At 50.0% G+C, this 21,356-nt stretch overlaps 1 protein-coding gene across 4 annotated transcripts in view; it reads right to left on the reverse strand.

The window, feature by feature from the left end:
- Nucleotides 1–21,356, reverse strand: part of LOC140395696 (sodium-coupled monocarboxylate transporter 1-like) — a 342,990-nt gene that overhangs the window by 286,279 nt on the left and 35,355 nt on the right. For all 4 annotated transcript variants that reach the window (XM_072483773.1, XM_072483774.1, XM_072483772.1 and 1 more), the window contains exon 3: nucleotides 1,594–1,733. In XM_072483773.1, coding sequence (XP_072339874.1) covers nucleotides 1,594–1,733 — 140 coding nt within the window. The remainder of the gene's footprint in view (nucleotides 1–1,593; nucleotides 1,734–21,356) is intronic.

The following is a 21,356-nucleotide window of genomic DNA, read 5'->3' on the forward strand; positions in this document are numbered from 1 at the left end:
CAATGGGTACCCGCATGGGTCCTAGCTACGCTTTCCTTTTTATGAGGTATGTGGAACATTCCTTGTTCCAGGCCTACCCGGGTCTCCTGTCACAACTACAATACCAGTACATCAATGACTATTTTGGTGCCGCTTCATGCTCTAGTCCGGACCTGGAAAAATTCATCAACTTCGCTTCCAGTTTCCACCCCTCCATCACTTTCACCTGGTCCATCTCAGACACTTCCCTTCCCTTCCTTGACCTTGCTGTCTCCATTTCCGGCAATAGACGATCTACTAATATCCAATACAAGCCCCCTGACTCTCACAGCTATCTGGACTGCATAGCCGCACCCGGAGGTCCCCTGTAAGAACTCCATCCCTTTCTCTCAGCTCCTTCACCTCCGTCGCATTTGTTCCAATGATGCCACTTTCCAAAGTGGTGCTTCAAAAATGTGTTCCTTCTTCCTCAACCGTGATTTCCCACATACAGTTGTTGACAGGGCCCTCAACAGCGTGTGGTTCATCTCCCGCGCCACTACCCTCACCCCCCTCCCTCCCAGAACACGGATAGAGTCCCCCACATTCTCACATTTCACCCCACCAGCCTCCGTATGCAAAGCATAATCCTTCGCCATTTTCTCCAACTCCAGCATGATGCCAACACATCTTCCCTTCACTCCCTCTGTCACACATCTTTCCTTCACTCCCTCTGTCAGCATTCTGCAGAGATCGTTCCTTCTGAGATAATCTAGTCCAGTCCTCCATCATACCCAATACCTCTCCCATCACCCATGGCACCGTCCCATGCAATCGCAGAAGGTGTAACACCTGTCCCTTTACCTCTTCCATGCTTAACATCCCAGGCCCAAAACACTCATTTCAGGTTAAGCTGCGATTCACTTGCACCTCTTTCAATTTGGTCTATTGCATTCGCTGCTCCAAATGGGGCCTCCTCTATACCGGAGAGAGCAAACGTAGACTGGAACCCCACCACCTGGAGTATCCACTTCAAGTCACTCACCACCCTGACTTGGAAATATATCGCCGCTCCTCACTCCTACAAGACTCCTCAATGACTCCCCCTCGGACTGATCTGTTCGTTGTAAGAACACTATTCACGACGCCCTATGTTGCTCTTGCTCATGTATTTTCTTTATTTGCTTTGTTTGGCCCCTTGTTCCGTACTGTAACCAATTACTATTTTGTCAATGTATCATTTGTCAATGTTCCCTGTTGATTATTCTTGTGTCTACTATGTACGTACAGTGTATGTTCCGCGGCCACAGAAAAATACATTTCACTGTACTTCGGTACTGACAATAAATCAAATCAAATCACTGTCACTGGGGCAACATCCTGGAATTCCCTCCCTAACGGCACAGTGGTTGTACCTGCACCTCAAGGACTGCAGCGGTTCAAGAAGGCAACTCACCACCACCTTCTGAAGGGCAACTAGGGATGGGCAATAAATGCTGGCCTAACCAGCGACGACCACATCCCGTAAATGAATTTTTTTTTAATCAGTGCAAACATGCAAGAGTTCAATAGAGAAAATAAAAAGCAAAATGGGGAGAAAGTGGAAAGTAGAAACAGAACTTAAAAATCACTTACCTCATAAGTACTGATAATGTTCAGTCTGTAGAAAAGTGGAATGTAGATTAGAGAAGTGGCTATCATTGTCAATAACCAGGTGAAGGAAAACATGAGAAACATCATCCCAAAGCTGTACACTTCTGCTGGATTTCCAATAACTGTAACAATAATTAGAAATAGCTAAACATTAGTATTTTTGCACTTTCCTATAGCAGTAAATCCATTTGAACTCTCATTGACATCAACATGAGTGTTGCTCAGCTGTTATTGTCGAGTAGCCAATTCTTTATTTCATTCTCGTGGTATGGGTATTGGTAGCCAGGCTCACATGACTTTTTAAAAAGCCAGCATTAATTAGTTCAGTGCCACAAAGCAAAGTCCAACATGTATTTTTGTGATATCTTTCTGCAATTGTCCTTCTTATTATCTCCCACATTTTATCATCTGCAAACTTTGGGCTGTATATATTTCAGTCCAAATAATTAATATATACAACAAGAAAGGGACCTAGAACTGATTTCAGAGACGCCAATAGGAAATAGCCTTGCAGTCGCTAAAATACTTGTTGAACCTTGCTTTGTGGCACTGAGGTAATTAATGTCATAATATACACCAGTATATCATGGTGCAGACACACACTGATGGACACACAGTGGGACCAATCAAATACACAACACCGCAGCCAATCACCAGTGAGAGCACACGCACTATAAAGACAGGGGGCATCAGAGTTCCCGCTCATTCGAGTAGCAGCTAGCTAGGAGCACAGAGCTCACAGCCTGCAACACAGACATTCACCATGTGCTGAGTGCTTCAACTGGTTAGGACAAGGCAAAGGTCTTTAGTTAAAGCTAGTATCGTATTTACCCACAGTTCAAGTATGTTTAAATAGTTAACCTTTTAATAAAATAGTGTTGCACTACTTCAAGTGTTGGTGACCTGTATGTGATCCAGAACACCCAACACATCAATTAATGCTTGCTTTTTAAAAAGTCATGAGATGTGAGCCTGCCTACCAATACCCATACCCATATCACGAGAATGAAATAAAGAATTGGCTACTCAACAATAACAACATGGGGGAGAGTTCCAAACCTCTATCACCCTTTGAGTGAAGTTCTTCCTAACAACTCTCCTAAATGGTCCAGCCAAAATTTTTAGACTATACCCCCTAGTTTTAGAATCTCCAACCAGTGGAAATACTTTATCTTTATCTACCCTGTCTTTTCCTGTTAATATCTTGAATATTCTAGCAAAAACAGGTCCAGTTTAGGTAATCTGGCCTTGTAACTAAACCCCTGTAATCCAAGTTTTTTTTTTGTAAACCGACGTTGCACTCCCATCAAGGCCAACATATCCTTCCTAAGGTGTTCCAGAACTGCTCACAGTGACTCCAAGGGGGGTCTGACCAGGGTTTTGTATAGCTGCAGCATAACCCCTGTGTCTTTCTATTCCAATCCTCTAGATATTAGGGCAGCACGGTAGCACTGTTGCTTCACAGTGCCAGGGTCCCAGGTCCGATTCCCAGCTTGGGTCACTGTCTGTGTGGAGTCTGCACGTTCTCCGTGTCTGCATGGGTTTCCTCCGGGTGCTCTGGTTTCCTCCCACAAGTACCGAAAGACGCGCTGTTAGGTAATTTGGACATTCTGAATTCTCCCTCCGTGTACCCAAACAGGCGCCGGAATGTAGCGACTAGGGGATTTTCACAGTAACTTCGTTGCAATGTTAATGTAATCCTACTTGTGACAATAAAGATTATTATTATTATAAAGGCTACCATTCCATTAACCTTTTTGACTATTTTCTGCACTTGTTCCTGGCATTTTAAGGACCAATGCACCTAAACCCCCAAGTGTCTTTGGACATCGACTGCACATAACCTCTTTCCATTTAGAAAGTACACTGCTCGATCCTTTTTGGACCAAAATGGATAACCTCACATTTGCTTACATTAAATTCCATCTGCCATAATTTTGCTCATTCACGTAGTCTGACAATATCTCCTTGCAATTTTATGCTCCAATCTGGACTGGCTCTCCCTGGTCGACTGAAATATTTCAAGGTGTTCAGTTACCCCATCCCTGATTATAGACTCCAGTGCTTTCCCCACCACAGACGTTAGGCTAACTGGTCTGTAATTCCCTGGTTTCTCCTTTTCACCCTTCTTAAAAAGTGGAGTGACATGTACAATTTTCCAATGCACAGGGACTACTCCTGAATCTAGTGAACTCTGCAAGATTTTGTTAGGGCACCTACAATGTGCTCCCCTACTTCCTTTTAACACCCTCGGATGGAAATCGTCAGGTCCTGAGGATTTGTCACTCTTTAGTTCCTAGTTACTGATGCTGTACTTACATTAATTGTATTAAGTCCCTGTCGTCTATCATTGATTAAAATTTTTGGGACTTCCAGCAAGTTATCCTCCTTTTCTACTGTAAACATGGAGGCAAAGTCATTGTTCGACATGTCTGCCATTTACCCATTACCGCTGAAAATATCTCCATTTTCAGCTTTTAGTGGACCTCATGGCTTTTCACCAGCCACTTTCACTTTATATAACTATAACATATCTTTTTTTTTTAAATCTTTTTATTGGCATTTCTCATATTTATAAACAGTTGTATATATACACATCACATTTTTTTCACCTGCGCTAATTTCCTTTATTATACAGAGGTTTAGTTTGTGCTTCGTTTAACTGACCCTACAATGCCCTTTCATTGCCCTCTGGATCGGTCTATGGTTCCTCCCCTTTCCTCTGACCCTCGGCTGGCATACTTAATCTTCTCCAGGTGGAGAAATTCCGAAAGGTCAGCGAGCCAGTCTGCAGCTGTGGGTGGTGCTGCCGATCGCCAGCCGAGCAGGATTCTCCGGCGTGCGATTAGGGAAGCGAAAGCAAGGGGGGTGGCCCCCTTCCCCATGTGTAACTCTGGCTGCTCCGATACCCCGACGATTGCCACTATTGAGCATGGCTTCACCCTCACCCCCACAACCTTGGACATTGCCTCGGAGAAGGCTGTCCAGAACCCAGCAAGCTTGGGGCAAACCCAAAACATGTGGGTGTGGTTGGCCGGGCCCCTCTGGCACCGCTCACATTTGTCCTCCACCTCCGGGAAGAACCTGCTCATTCGGGTTCTGGTCAGGTGTGCTCTGTGCACCACTTTGAGCTGCATTAGGCTTAGCCTTGCGCAGGAGGAGGTGGAGATCACCCTGCTCAGTGCTTCACTCCAGAGTCCCCATCCTACCTTTGTCCCGAGTTCGTCCTCCCATTTTTGTCTGATCTCGTCCAGTGAAGTCCGGGCTCTGTCCAGTAGCTGTCCGTATATTTTCCCACATCGCCCCCCCTTCTCGTTGCTTGTGCCTATCAGGTCCTCTAGTAGTGTGCTTTCTGGGGCCCCAGGGTACCCCACTGTCTCTTTGCAGAGGAAGTGTTTTATTTGGAGGTGTCTCATTTCCTGTCCTTTTGCTAGCCTCCACTTCGTCAGTTCGTCTAGTGTCACCAGTCTGTGCCCTACGTAGAAGTCCCCGACCATCAATGTGCCCCCGTCCCACCTCCATCTTTTGAAGGTGGTATCTAGCATGGCTGGGGGGAATCTGTGATTGCCGCAGATGGGGGCCATTTTAGTTATCCCGAAGTGTTGTCTGAGCTGGGTCCATGTTCTCAGCGTGGCCGCTACCACTAGGCTTGTTATGTATCTTGTTGATCCCTGTCACTGGCAGGGAGGGTGCAGGCGGTTAAAATGGTGGTCCTCCCGAGATTACTTTTTGTGTTTCAGTGCCTCCCGGTGGTGATCACGAAGGCTTTTTTCAAAAGGATTGAGAAGAATATCATGAGTTTTGTGTGGGCCGGGAAGACCCCGAGAGTGAGGAGGGGATTTTTGCAGCGTAGTAGGTGTCATGATATTCAAACACACACATCATGATGGACACACTAACAGGCAAATCAGAGCACACAACACCACAACCAATCACAGACAAGAACACCAACCACATAAAAAGCACGAGCACGACACCTGGTGGTCAGTAGGTCTGGGGAGCAGGAAACAAGAAAGAGCTGTTAAAACATCACAAGCAGGGAACCCCCACGTGCAGAGTGCAAAGACCAAACTGTACATAGTAAGTTTGAATAAAATAGCGTTGTACCATATACAACCGTGTTGGCTCATCTGTGTGTCAGAACACCCAACACCACATGGTACAGGAGTGGATCGATACCTGCCTACTAACCTGCCATTCTGGACATGGACCACACCGACAAACCGCAGCCGATGCAAGTCGCGGGGAACCTAGGTACCAATTGGAAGCTCTACAGGCAGCGATTTGACCTGTACATCCGTGCCACCGAAAAACAGAGTGCCTCGGATGACACGAAGATTGCAATGCTCCTCTTCTACGCAGGTCAGCACGCCACCAACGTCTTCAACTCACTGGTGTTCGAAGAAGGCGAAAACCAATCCAAATATGACACGGTCATCCTCAAACTGGACCAGCACTTTCAAGTTGAAGTAAATGAAAGTTTTGAAAGATACCTCTTTCAGCAACGCCTGCAAGGTAAGGAGGAGCTTTTTCAACCCTTCTTGACGCACCTCCGGATTCTAGCGCAGTCCTGCGGTTACGGCACCACCACAGAGTCCATGATCAGGGACCAGATTGTTTTTGGCATTGCCTCTAGTGGCCTACGCCAGCAGCTTCTTAAAATGAAAAGCCTCACCTTAGCGTCTGCTGTGGAAGCCTGTGTCCTCCACGAAAATGCTACCTGCCGTTTTGCCCGATTTCAGGCGTCCGAGTTGGTACGGAGGGGGTCCCCAGCCGTCGAATCGGCAAGCCAGGCCGCCCACGACGTCGAACGCATCCAGGCCGTCGATTACTTCCCGACCCACGGCCCGGACGACAGCGGCCGCTTCCCGCGCTTTTCGCGGTCTCCCGCGCAGGTGCGCGCCAAAAATAACGGCCACAACGAGGGACGCACTGCGCAGGCGCGCCCACCGCAAGATCGCACTGCGCATGCGCAGTGGCGCAACGAACGCCGTGACGTCATGACGTGCGGCAATTGTGGAGCTCTACATTTAAAAGGGCAATGTCCTGCAAAAAACCGGCAGTGCCTCAGATGTGGCAAGATGGGCCACTACGCAGCCCACTGTCGTTCGGCTCAACCCATGGATCCGGCGCATCCTCGACAATCTCGCAGACAAGTCAGGACCGTCCAGCCCACGCATCAAGACTTCCAGTTAAGTGATGCAGATGACCAGGATGCCTTCCGCGTTTCCGTCATTGATGTCAACAAGGTCAATGCCATCAATCCAGCCGATGAGTGGTGTGCCACCCTGACGGTCAACCGATCGCGCGTCGCCTTCCGTCTGGACACCGGCGCATCCGCCAACCTGATTGCATATTCTGCAGTCCAGGCCATGAAGGTCAAACCACCCATCACGCCATCCCGGCTCAAGATGGTTGACTATAACGGGAACGTCATCCCGTCCATAGGATCTTGCCAGCTACAGGTGACTCACAAGATGTACACGGCCACACTCCCCTTCGAAGTTGTCGGCTCATCAAAGGACTCGTTACTGGGCGCACAGGCGTGTAAGGTCCTTCACCTGGTACAGCGCATTATGTCTCTATCTCCAGATGAGATATCCGACTTCCCGGATGCTGAGTTCCACGCAAATCTCCATTCCCTCCTTGCTCACAACCAGGAGGTTTTTGAAGGCATGGGGACATTGCCATACACGTACAAGATTCGACTCAGACCGGACGCCATCCCTGTCGTTCACGCACCTCGCAGGGTTCCTGCGCCACTCAAAGACCGCCTCAAGGCACAACTGCAGATTCTTCAGGACCAAGGGGTCCTATCCAGGGTCACGGAGCCCACGCCATGGGTCAGCTCCATGGTCTGTGTAAAGAAGCCCTCTGGCGAGCTCCGTATATGTATAGATCCTAAAGATCTGAATAACAACACCATGCGGGAACACTATCCCATCCCGAAACGAGAGGACCTCACCAGCGAGATGGCGCGAGCCAAAATATTCACCAAATTGGATGCGTCCAAAGGATTCTGGCAGATCCAACTGGACCCGGCCAGCCGAAGACTATGCACATTCAACACCCCTTTTGGCAGATTCTGCTACAACCGGATGCCATTCGGCATCATTTCAGCATCTGAAGTTTTCCACCGCATTATGGAGCAGATGATGGAAGGCATCGAAGGGGTACGTGTATATGTGGACGATATCATCATTTGGTCCACCACTCCGCAGGAACACATGCATCGTCTACGACGTGTCTTCACCCGCATACGACAAAATGGCCTGCGTCTCAACCGTGCGAAGTGTGCCTTCGGCCAGACGGAGCTGAAATTCCTCGGGGACCACATCTCAAGGTCAGGGGTCCGTCCCGATGCAGACAAGGTTAGCGCCATCACAGCCATGCCACGACCGGCTGACAAGAAGGCTGTCTTAAGATTCCTGGGCATGGTCAACTTCCTTGGGAAGTTCATTCCCAACCTGGCTTCTCATACAACAAATATGCGCCATCTCGTAAAAAAATCGACAGAATTCAACTGGCACCAATCGCATCAGCGGGAATGGGAGGAGCTCAAGCACAAACTGGTCACGGCACCAGTGCTGGCCTTCTTTGACACGACTCGCCCTACAAAGATCTCAACAGACGCCAGCCAATCTGGTATTGGAGCGGTACTCCTGCAAAAAGACAGCACGTCGTCATGGGCCCCGGTTGCATATGCCTCACGAGCCATGACCCCTACCGAACAGCGCTACGCGCAAATCGAAAAAGAATGCCTGGGCTTGTTAACTGGACTGGACAAGTTCCACGACTATGTGTATGGCCTGCCACGATTTACGGTCGAAACTGACCACCGCCCCCTGGTCAACATCATTAACAAACACCTGAACGACATGACTCCTCGCCTCCAGCGCATCTTACTTAAACTCAGGAGGTACGATTTCGAACTGATCTACACTCCGGGGAAGGAGCTCATCGTGGCGGACACTCTTTCCCGAGCAGTGAGCACACCACCAGATGCGGAGGGGTTCGTGCGTCAAATTGAGGCACACGTAACTCTGACAGCAGCAAATCTGCCAGCTGATGATCCTAGTCTGGCCCACATACGCGCAGAGACGGCGACTGACCCCCTTCTGCAGCGAGTGATGCGCCACATGACGGAAGGGTGGCTCAAAGGGCAGTGCCCCCAGTTTTATAATGTGCGCGATGATCTTACCAACATAGACGGGGTCCTTATGAATTCACACAGGATCGTTATTCCGCACAGCGTGCGCCAGATGATTCTTCATCAACTACACGAAGGCCACTTGGGCGTCGAAAAATGCAGACGAAGGGCCCGGGAGGCGGTATATTGGCCGGGTATTAATGAAGACATAGCCAACATGGTGCTCAACTGCACAACCTGTCAGAGGTTTCAGCCGGCGCAACCTCCGGAAACACTTCTACCACACGAGATGGTGACGTCCCCCTGGGCGAAGGTGGGTGTTGACCTATTTCACGCGCTCGGCAGAGATTACATCGTTATTATAGACTACTTCTCAAACTACCCGGAAGTCATGCCTCTCCATGATCTGACGTCGTCCGCAGTCATTGGGGCCTGCAAGGAAACATTTGCTCGCTATGGCATTCCAAGGACTGTCATGTCAGACAATGGACCCTGCTTCGCCAGCCGTGAATGGTCGTCCTTTGCCGAAGCATATGGTTTCACTCATGTGACATCCAGCCCTCTACATCCACAATCGAACGGGAAGGCTGAAAAGGGTGTCCACATCGCCAAGCGGCTCCTGTGCAAGGCGGCTGCTGCCGGATCGGACTTTAACCTTGCCTTGCTGGCCTATCGATCGGCCCCGCTATCCACGGGTCTCTCGCCAGCGCAGCTACTAATGGGTCGCTCCCTCAGGACGACGGTACCTTCCATCCTGGCACCAACAACAGACCATGAGACGGTTCTTCGGAACATGTAAATGCAGCGTGATCGCCAGAAAAGTCGGTACGACACACGAGCGACGGACCTGCCCCCCCTGTCCTCCGGAGACAAAGTACGCGTCCATCAACCGTATGGTGGCTGGTCAGCACCGGCCGAAGTCCTCCGACAAGTGGCTCCCCGCTCGTTCCTGGTTCGCATGCCGGATGGTTCCGTGCGTCGCCGCAATCGGCGCGCCCTTCGCCGACTTCCGCGCTCACAGCCACACAGTACGCACACGCCAGATCCTCAACAGGCTTCCGAGGATGACTTTGTGGAGCTGCCGCACATCACGCCCTTTCCATCGCCACCCATGGCCATGCCTGCACAGCAGCCGGTGGTTCTTGATCCACCCTTGAGGCGGTCAACCCGAACTCGTCGCAAGCCCATTAGACTGGACTTATAATACCGTTCATATGTTTAACAAGTTGCACAATTTTACATGATAACCTGTTGTTGTTTATCGTTCCAGATGTCGTCTGACTGGACAACTGTTCAAGTTTTTTTTTTCTTCTTCTCTCGTTCGCATTTATGTTATGTTATGGTACAACTTGGTTCATGTGACGCACCCGACATCGCCCCATGTACATAGTTCCGTCATATGCACATGCTGCACACGACACACACACACTCTTAGATGCACTCACGACACGATCATATTTATTACCACGTAGGCACATATCTTTGTAAAAAGGGGGGATGTCATGATATTCAAACACACACATCATGATGGACACACTAACAGGCAAATCAGAGCACACAACACCACAACCAATCACAGACAAGAACACCAACCACATAAAAAGCACGAGCACGACACCTGGTGGTCAGTAGGTCTGGGGAGCAGGAAACAAGAAAGAGCTGTTAAAACATCACAAGTAGGGAACCCCCACGTGCAGAGTGCAAAGACCAAACTGTACATAGTAAGTTTGAATAAAATAGCGTTGTACCATATACAACCGTGTTGGCTCATCTGTGTGTCAGAACACCCAACACCACAGTAGGGATGGGGGGGGCTGGCACTACCGAGCCTAAGTGAGTACTACTGGGCCGCCAATATCTCAATGGTATGTAAGTGGATGGGAGAAGAGGAGGGAGCGGCGTGGAAGAGATTGGAGAGGGCGTCCTGCAGGGGGACTAGCCTACAAGCTATGGTGACGGCGCCGTTGCCGTTCTCACCAAAGAAATACACCACAAACCCGGTGGTGGTGGCTACTCTGAAAATCTGGGGGCAGTGGAGACGGCATAGGGGTAAGACGGGAGCCTCGGTGTGGTCCCCGATAAGAAATAACCATAGGTTTGCTCCGGGGAGAATGGATGGGGGATTTGGAACATGGCAAAGAGCAGGAGTAACACAATTGAGAGATCTGTTTGTAGATGGGAAGTTTGCAAGTCTGGGAGCGCTGACCGAAAAATACGGGTTGCCCCAAGGGAATGCATTCCGGTATATGCAACTGAGTGCTTTTGCGAGGCAACAGATGAGGGAATTCCCGCAGCTCCCGACACAGGAGGTGCAGGACAGAGTGATCTCAAAGACATGGGTGGGGGACGGTAAGGTATCAGACATATATAGGGAAATGAGGGACGAGGGGGAGATTATGTTAGATGAGCTGAAAGGGAAATGGGAAGAGGAGCTGGGGGAGGAGATTGAGGAGGGGCTGTGGGCTGATGCCCTAAGTAGGGTAAACTCATCGTCCTCGTGTGCCAGGCTAAGCCTGATACAATTTAAGGTGTTACACAGGGCGCATATGACTGGAGCACGGCTCAGTAAATTTTTTGGAGTAGAGGATAGGTGTGCGAGATGCTCGAGAAGCCCAGCGAATCACACCCACATGTTCTGGTCATGTCCGGCACTACAGGGGTTTTGGGTGGGGGTGACAAAGGTGCTTTCGAAGGTGGTGGGGGTCCAGGTCGAACCAAGCTGGGGGTTGGCTATATTCGGGGTTGCAGAGGAGCCGGGAGTGCAGGAGGCGAAAGAGGCTGATGTTTTGGCCTTTGCGTCCCTAGTAGCCCGGCGCAGGATACTGTTGATGTGGAAGGAAGCCAAGCCCCCGGGTGTGGAGACCTGGATAAATGACATGGCAGGGTTTATAAAGTTGGAACGGATTAAGTTCGACCTAAGGGGATCGGCTCAAGGGTTCACCAGGCGGTGGTAACCGTTCGTCGAATACCTCACAGAAAGATAGAGGGAATGGAAAAGAAGAAGACAGTAGCAGCAACCCGGGGGGGGGGGGGGGGGGGGGGGGGGGGGGGCGGGGAGGAACCAGAGGGACTCTCAGGGATGTTAGTGTATATGTAAAATATGTATAGGTTGTTGTTATAGGTAATTGTATATTGGACTGCTAAATTGTATTTTTGGAGAGTATTTATTTGGGACAAGGCAGTTGCCACTTAGTTTTGTTTTTTTAATTTTGATGTTGTTTATATATTATTTATTTCTTGCTTAAAACTGGCCATTGTTATTTATATTGTTATATTACTGTGTAAAGGATACACAATGTACTGTCATGGTTGGCCAAAAATTTTGAATAAAATATATATATATTTTTTTTTTTAATGTATCTTGTTGATGGGGATGGGAGTGCTGCTGTAGCCAGGGCCCGGAGGGTCGTTCCTTTCCAGGATGCCTCCTCCATTTGTACCCAATCTGCGTCAGGTTCTTGGACCCATCACCTCACTCTTTCTGCCGTTGCTGCCCAGTGCATGATTAGACTGTCTACGTTTTGGAAAAAGGCCTTGGGGATGAAGATCGAATGGATCTAAACAGGAAGAGGAATCTTGGCAGTACGTTCATCTTGATCGTCTGCATTCTCCCCGCCAGGGAGAGTGGGAGTGAGCCCCACCTTTGAAGGTCTCTTCTTACTTCCTCCACCAGGCTGGTCAGGTTCCACTTGTGGATCTGTGTCCAGTCTCTGGCTATCTGGATCCCCAGGTAGCGGAATCTGTTCTGGGCTGTTTTGAACGGGAGCCCCTCCAGCTCTCTCTCTCTCCCGTTTGGGTTCACTGTGGATGCCTCGCTTTTGCCCAGGTTACATTTGTAGCCCGAGAAGGTTCCAAACTCTTTGAGCATTTGCAGTATTGCCTTCAGTCCCTCCTGTGGCTTCGAGACATAGGGGAGCAGGTCATCTGCATAGAGTGAGACTCTGTGCTCTCTGTCTCCTCTCCGGATTCCCTTCCAGCTTTTCGCGTCCCGCAGGGCTATCGCCAGGGGTTCGATGGCTAGCGCAAACCAGAGTGGGGACAGGGGGCAGCCCTGTCTTGTTCCTCTTTGCAGCTGGAAGTATTTAGAGCTGGTGGTGTTAGTTCGGACGCTCGCTTTGGGAGCGTTGTACAGGAGCCTCACCCAGGCGGTGAACCCCACTCCTAGCCCAAACCGTTCCAGTACCTCGAGGAGGTATTTCCATTCGACTCTGTCGAAGGCCTTTTCTGCGTCCAGGGAGACGATCACCACTGGTGTTCTCTCCCCAGAGGGGTCATTATTACATTCAGCAGCCGTCTGATGTTCGCTGTGAGCTGCCTACCCTTGACAAAGCCGGTTTGGTCCTCTGCGACCACCTTTGGTACACAGCCCTCCAGCCTTTTGGCCAGGACCTTTGCGAGTATTTTCGCATCCACGTTCAGCAGTGAAATGGGTCTGTATGATCCGCATTCCGTCAGGTCTTTATCTTTTTTGGGTATCAGTGAAATTGTGGCCTGCGCTAGCATTGGGGGCAGGGTGCCCCTTGTCAGATAGTCCGCGAACATGTCCCTTAGGCGTGGGGCCAGGACTGGTGCAAATTTTTTGTAGAAGTCCGCCGGGAACCCATCGGGTCCCGGTGCCTTCCCCACCTGCATGGAGCTGATGCTCTCCATGATTTCTCCCAGGTCTATTGGTGCTTCCAGCTCCACCCGTCTGACTTCCCCCACAACTGGTAGTTCCAGTCCGTCTAGGAACAGTTTCATCCCCGCGTCCCGGTTGGGGGGCTCGGAGGTGTACAGTCCCCGGTAGAAGGTCTCAAATGCCCGAATGACCTCCTTTGGTTCTGTTACCAGTCTGCCTCTGCTGTCCTTTACCTGCGCTATTTCCCTTGTGGCTGCCTGCTTTCTCAGCTGGTGAGCCAATAGGCGGCCAGCCTTGTCTCCGTGTTCGTAGACGGTCCCCTGTGTCTGACGGAGTTTGTACACTGCTTTCCTTGTGGATAGCAGGTTAAAGTCAATTTGCAGCTTTTTCCTCTCCGCCAGCAGCCCTACTGTCAGGGCCTCGGAGTATTTTCTGTCGATGGAGTCCACCAGTTGTTGCCTGGCCACCCTCTCGTCCCTATCTCTGCTTGCCTTGTAGGCTATGATCTTTCCTCTAATCACGGCCTTCAGTGCCTCCCAGAACGTGGAGGGTGAGACTTCCCCGTTTTGGTTGTTACTCACGTAGTCGCCTATGGCCCGCGATGTTTTCTGATAGAAGGCCTTGTCGGCCAGGAGGTCCGTGTCCAGCCTCCATGTGGGGCGCTGGGCACGGCCTGTCCCCAACCTCACATCCATATAGTGTGGAGCGTGGTCAGAGAAAACGATCGCGGAGTACTCCGTTCCCGTGATCCCTGGAGGCACCGATTTCCCCACTGCAAAGAAGTCGATACGGGTGTATACCTTGTGTACTTGTGAGAAGTATGAAAATTCCTTCTCTCCCGGGTGCAGGAACCTCATTGGGTCCACCGCCCCCATCTGCTCCATAAATGCTCCTAGTTCCCTAGCCATGCCAGTCTTTTTCCCTGCTCTGGGGTTTGATCGGTCGGTCAGTGGGTCCTGTACACAGTTGAAGTCGCCCCCCCCCCCCATGATCAGTTGGTGTGTGTCAAGGTCGGGGACTTATGCCATGGTCTTCTTTATGAATTCTGTGTCGTCCCAGTTGGGAGCGTACACATTTACCAGTACGACCGGTGCCCCTTCCAGGACACCGCTGACCAAGACGTACCGTCCCCCTGGGACCGTAACTGTCTTGGTTTCCGTAAACCTCGTCCTCTTACTAATTAATATTGCTACTCCCCTAGCCCTCGTGCCGTAGCATGAGTGGTATATCTGTCCCACCCAGCCCTTCCTCACCAGCCATCGGTCCTTCTCCCTCAGGTGCGTCTCTTGTAGGTAGATTACGTCTGCTTTCAGGCTTCTTAGGTGGGTGAAGACTCTGGATCTTTTGACCGGGCATTTGAGTCCCCTTACGTTCCAGGTAACAATCCTGGTGGAGGGTTTTTGATCCTCCGGTCCTGCGGGGTCACCCATACTTACCTGGTGGATGCGCCCCTGCCCTCCGGGGTTTCCCTTCGTTAGAGGGCCATACAAAATGGCCGCGGTCACCACTCTCACCATGAGGTCGGGCCCCAGGGTTTCCTTTTGTCCAGGGGGCACCCACCATGGCCGCCAGCTGTGTGTACGCGACGTGGCTGCGCCCCTGCACTCCAGGGTCTCCCTTCGTCCTGAAGCCCTCCAGAGTGGCTGTTTGTGGCACCATCTTGGTTCCTCGCCCTGCTCCATGCCTGCCGAGGCCTGCGTTCGAGCTGCTTATCTACCTCACCCTTCCCTTTGCTACTCTTTTGTTCTGCACTCTCCCCCCGACTCCTCTCCCCCCCCCTTAGTCCCTGTTCCTCTGTCCCCCCCTATGTTCTTCTTCCCCTTCTGCCCTGCCCCCCCCTTCTCTTTGTGCCAGGCGCTCCCTCTCCCCTGAGAAGCGCGCCGCAGCCCTCCTTTGTTCCTGCCCTCCCGTGTTAGCCCTCCTCGCTAGCACGGTGGCCCCCCTCCCAGCACTTGCCCTGCTCTGATCCTGTTTTACCTTCCTTTTGCTAGCCCTTGTCTCGCCCTCCTGTCCGCCTTTTTCACCCTCATACATCTTGCTTCGCTCCCCCCCATTGCATTGAGAGGTGGAACGAGCCCGGGAACGAGTCAGCATAGTCCCGCACAGTGCACCAAACACGTGTGTACAATTCGTGATCGTATTGTCTCTGTTTGCGGTCTGCCCGCTGCTCTTTGTTCCGATTTTTCCTTTCTTTTCCATCCCCGTCGCTTTCATGATGGCCGTTGTGGCTGTCCCTCCCCCAGTTCGTTCGCTCTAACGAACTCCTCCGCTGCCGCTGGGGTGTTAAAAAACAGCTCCTTCCCCTCAAATGTTACCCAGAGTTTGGCTGGGAATAACATCCCAAATTTCACATTATTTTTGTAGAGTGCTGATTTGGCCCTGTTGAATTCAGCCCTTCTTTTGGCCAGGTCCGCCCCAATGTCCTGGTACACCCTTATGATCTTCTCTTCCCACGTGCTCGCTTTCGTCTGCCGGGCCCACTTTAGGATTTTTTTCCCTGTCTTGGAACCTGTACAGCTTCACGATAATCGCTCTGAGCTGCTCCCCGGCTTTGGGCCTGGGTCGGAGCGACCTGTGCGCCCTGTCGATTTCTGGGGGGTTTGGAAACTTCTCCCTTCCCACTAACTTGCCCAGCATTTGGGTGACGTAGCCTGTTGGATCCCTGCCCTCCATTCCCTCTGGCAGACCCACTATTTTAACATTCTGCCGTCTGGACCTATTTTCCTGGTCCTCCACTTTCCCTCTTAGGCTCCCCTGGGTCGTTACCAGCCTTTTCACCTCGGTTTCCTGAGCTACCATCCTGTCGCTCTGGTCCGAGGCAGCCCTCTCCAACTCCTGAATAGTTTTCTCCTGCACCTCCACCTTCCTTTCCAGGCCGTTGATGGTTCGCTGCATTTTTTCTATTGTCTCCGCCAGCATCTCCTTCATCATTGTGTGGAGCTCCGTCCTGAGTGCCTCCCTCATGGCGTTTATCTCCGTTTTTACCTCCTCCTTTATGGCGTTTATTTCCGTTTTCAGCACGCTTCTCCATTCCTCCCCCTGTGCGGGGGGGGGGATGGTCGCCGCGTCCTGTTCCTGCTCCGCTGCTCGACCCGCCAGCTTTTCCGCTTCCTGATTCGCCTGAACCTCCGCCTCGCCCCGTGGGGTCGTCTGCCTGCGCGGCAGCAGCTCCTGCTTTTTCCTTCGCCTTCGCTGCTGTTCCTTTTTACATCTCGTCATCCCCCCAATTTATTATTTGGAGGCATATTTCTGTCTGTGCCTTTCTCTTTTTTTCCTGGGTTTTGGTGCGAAAAAGAAATTCTTTCTTTTTTTGTTCCCCCCCAAAGAAAAAAAAAACCCCAAGGGTTTATTTTAATCCTTTTAAAAACAATTTTTTTTTATAAAAAAGGATTTTTTTGTTTTGGAAATTTTTTTTCCCCCTTTAAAAAAGTTTTTCTTTTTTTTTAATTTGCAGGAGAGGAACAAGGAAGGTTGAATTAAAAAGTTCTTATTTTGTTCTTGTGATCCTCTCCGTGCTCCGACTTTCAGGCCATTTCTGAGCGATCCCCACTCCTTCACGTGCAGCTCACCGGGACCAGTCTCTCCTTTTTATTTCTCTCCCTCTCCAGCTCCGTGGATCGGAGCTTTGGCGCTTGGCAGGGCCGAATTCGCAGGGCCTAAAGAATTTTTATTTTTTTTGAAAATTCCCCGGGAAAACCCCCCAAAAAAGCTGTGATTTTGTGGCTGTGCGGGAGCGTCTTTGCTGCGGCCGCTCCGTTCGCGATCGCCGCCCGAAGTCCTAACTATAACATTTCTTATTGATTTTGATGTTCCTTGCAAGTTTCCTTTCATAATCCCTTTTGAGTTTCTCTTATAAGCTGCTTTGTGACCCTTTGCTAGTCCTTGTACCGATCCCATTCGTCCAGATCTATGCAATGTCTTGTAAGCCCTTTCTTAGTTTCATGCTGTTCCTAACCTCTTTAGTTGCCATTGGCTGAGTTTTTTTGTGAAGTGGAAGATTTTCCTCTCAGGGGTATATATTTTGTTATGGGCCAGTGCTTAGAAACTCCAAAGTTCACCTGACCTACAATCTTGACGTTGAATTTGGCTAGGATGAGCACAAAAGCCTTCACTGCAGGTATGAGTCATCAGACTTCCTAGACACTTTAATGAAAACAAGGTTTATTCTAAGAATATAGTTAACACTATATAAACACAGCAAGAATTTGTATCAACTACAAACATAAAGACACCACACAGCTACAGTAATCTATGTATAACACTTAATGAATTCCCCCTTAGCTGTTCCAATTCAATAACAAAATCCAATTAAACCAAAGCCCATTTTCAAAGGCGTAGCCCATCACACTGTAGTCTCACTTGACTCCTTTTCCTGAAATTCTGATCCAGTTTCAACCAGCAGATTCAAACTTCTTCCGGAAAGCAACTATATCTTTAAAATTACCAAGGCAGTTAGCCACAACCAATGGGTTTTTTACTGGAACAGCTTTTAAAATAAAAAGAGACAAACAGGGAAAATACTTCTTTCTCCTTCTGCAGTCCAAAGCAGTCAAACTGAAACCCAAACACTAAAAACTCCTCTCACCTGACAGCCACAGCCCAATGTGCTACAAGTCACATGATAAGAGACTAAACCTTTCTTAAAGGGACATTCAGGTGACAATTTGCTCTGTATCTCATTAAATGTTTCTTTAAATATTCCCTACTGATCTTCAGTTTTTTGACCCATTAACAGATCTTCCCAGTTTACCATGGATAGTCTGTGCCTGATCCTGTTAAAGTCAGCCTTACCCAAGTCTAAAATTATAGTATCTGAAACATGCTTTTCACTTTCAACCCGTACACTGAATTCCATAAGACCAAGTGACATAGGAGCAGAATTAGGCCACTCAGCCCATTCAGTCTGCTCCGCCATTCAATCATGGCTGATATTTTTCTCATCCGCATTCTCCTGCCTTCTCCCCATAACCCCTGATCCCCTTATTAATCAAGAACCTATCTAACTGTCTTTTTTTTAATAAACATTTTATTGCGGTGTTTTTGGTTTTACAACAACGACAAAATAAACAATGTACATGAGTCTATAAACAGTGCTAAAAGCCTGCTTCCTCACTTACAGGTCCCACCTTTATTAACCCCCTATTCTAAGCTAAACTAGCCCCCCCACCCCCCCCCCCCCCACCCCCACTTCGGCTGACGATTAATTTTCTGCAAAGAAGTTGACGAACGGTTGCCACCTCCGGGCGAACCCTAATAGTGACCCTCTCAAGGCGAACTTGATTTTCTCCAAACAAAGAAAGCTAGCCATGTCAGATGCCAGGTCTCCGTCTTCGGGTCCTTTGAGTCTCTCCAAGCTCATAATATCCGTTTCCAGGTTACCAGGGAAGCAAAGGCCAGAGCGTCTGCTTCTTTCTCCTCCTGGATTCCCGGATCTTCTGACACCCCGAAAATCGCCACCTCCGGACTCAGTGCCAGGCTTGTTTTTAACACCGTGGACATGAAATCTGCAACCCCTGCCAAAATCCTCTGAGCTTTGGGCATATCCAAAACATGTGGACATGGTTGGCTGCCCCCCCCCCCCCGCACACCTTGCGCACCTATCTTCTACCCCAAAGAACCTGCTCATCCGGGCCACTGTCATGTGAGCCCGGTAAACGACCTTAAACTGTTTCAGGCTGAGCCTGGCGCATGTTGTGGACGCGTTGACGCTATTCAACGCATCCGCCCAGAGACCATCCTCTAACTCTCCTCCTAACTCCTCTTCCCATTTGCGCATCAGCTCCTCAGTCTGCATGTCCTCTGACCCCATAAGTTCCTTATAGATGTCAGAGACCTTCCCTTCTCCCACCCCCACTCTGGAAACTACCCTATCCTGTATCCCCCTTGGTGGTAGGAGCGGGAAGGTTGAGATCTGCCTACGCAGGAAGTCCCGCACCTGCAGGTACCTGAATTAGTTTCCCCTCGCCAATCCAAATTTCTCCTCCAGCTCCCTCAAACTAGGAAAGTTCCCCTCTATAAACATATCCCCCATCTTCTCAATTCCTGCCCTCAAAGCTTCCCCCTACCACTCTAAATGGCAGTTCCCCTTGTCACCTCTCCTGTCCCCTTGCCTGGATTGCAAACATCTTGCTTTTTCCCATATTTAGATTGTACCCCGAAAACCGGCCAAATTCCCCCAAAATCCTCATGATTTCTTCCATCCCCTCTACTGGGTCCGATACTGTTGTGGGCCAGGGTTTAGAGAACCCCAAAGAGTATCATGGAGTTCACCTGACTCACAATTTTTAAAAGATTGTGGTATTGGGAGCACACGGCCCACTCTACAGATGTGGTACAGCAGAAATGGAAAAATATTTTTTAAAGCAAAACAATGTTTTGCTTTAAATGTTTTGCTTCAGTCGATTTCGGCGGCGTGAGAGCAGCTGGTTAGTCAGTTTCAGCGGGAGCATTGCGGAAGGAGGTTGCTGGGAGGTAAGTCAACCTTTAAAAGCACTTCTCTTTGCAGGGGCAGGCCAGTCGATTTCGGCGGCGTGAGAGCAGCTGGTTAGTCAGTTTCAGCGGGAGCATTGCGGAAGGAGGTTGCTGGGAGGTAAGTCAACCTTTAAAAGCACTTCTCTTTGCAGGGGCAGGCCAGTCGATTTCGGCGGCGTGAGAGCAGCTGGTTAGTCAGTTTCAGCGGGAGCATTGCGGAAGGAGGTTGCTGGGAGGTAAGTCAACCTTTAAAAGCACTTCTCTTTGCAGGGGCAGGCCAGTCGATTTCGGCGGGAGAACAGCTGGTGAGTGGTGAGTCAGTTTCAGCGGGAGCATTGCGGAAGGAGGTTGCTGGGAGGTAAGTCAACCTTTAAAAGCACTTCTCTTTGCAGGGGCAGGCCAGTCGATTTCGGCGGGAGTGGAGCTGGCTGGTTAGTCAATTTCAGCAGGAGCTGAGAATTTTTCTTTTTTTTTTTAAATTAGTTTTTTAGGCGGGAACAGGAAGTCGACCCGCGGACGTCTGGGAAGACCCTCACCAATAAATTCTGGTGGAGAGGAAACCCGAGACACTACACGTGTAGTGTCTCCCACCCGCCCTCCTCCTCTAACCTAATAATAAAACCCATTGGTCTGAGGTAAGTACCATATTTTTATTATATTATTATTATTTTTTATAAAAATTTAATTTAGTTGTTAGCCAGATCTTGGTAGAAAGTTAGAGGAATGGCAGGGAAGGGAGTGCAATGTTCCTCCTGCAGGATGTTTGAGGTGAGGGATGCAGTTAGTGTCCCTGCTGATTTTACCTGCAGGAAGTGCTGCCATCTCCAGCTCCTCCAAGACCGAGTTAGGGAACTGGAGCTGGAGTTGGAAGAACTTCGGATCATTCGGGAGGCAGAAGGGGTCATAGATAGCAGCTTCAGGGAATTAGTTACACCAAAGATTGGAGATAGGTGGGTAACTGTAAGAGGGACTGGGAAAAAACAGTCAGTGCAGGGATCCCCTGCGGTCGTTCCCCTGAGAAACAAGTATACCGCTTTGGATACTTGTGGGGGGGGGGACTTACCAGGGGTAAGCCATGGGGTACGGGCCTCTGGCACGGAGTCTGTCCCTGTTGCTCAGAAGGGAAGGGGGGAGAGGAGCAGAGCATTAGTAATTGGGGACTCTATAGTCAGGGGCACAGATAGGAGATTTTGTGGGAGCGTGAGAGACTCACGTTTGGTATGTTGCCTCCCAGGTGCAAGGGTACGTGATGTCTCGGATCGTGTTTTCCGGGTCCTTAGGGGGGAGGGGGAGCAGCCCCAAGTCGTGGTCCACATTGGCACCAATGACATAGGTAGGAAAGGGGACAAGGATGTCAGGCAGGCTTTCAGGGAGCTAGGATGGAAGCTCAGAACTAGAACAAACAGAGTTGTTATCTCTGGGTTGTTGCCCGTGCCACGTGATAGTGAGATGAGGAATAGGGAGAGAGAGCATTTAAACACGTGGCTACAGGGATGGTGCAGGCGG

The sequence above is a fragment of the Scyliorhinus torazame genome, chromosome 18 (assembly GCF_047496885.1).
Source record: "Scyliorhinus torazame isolate Kashiwa2021f chromosome 18, sScyTor2.1, whole genome shotgun sequence".
NCBI lineage: Eukaryota > Metazoa > Chordata > Chondrichthyes > Carcharhiniformes > Scyliorhinidae > Scyliorhinus > Scyliorhinus torazame.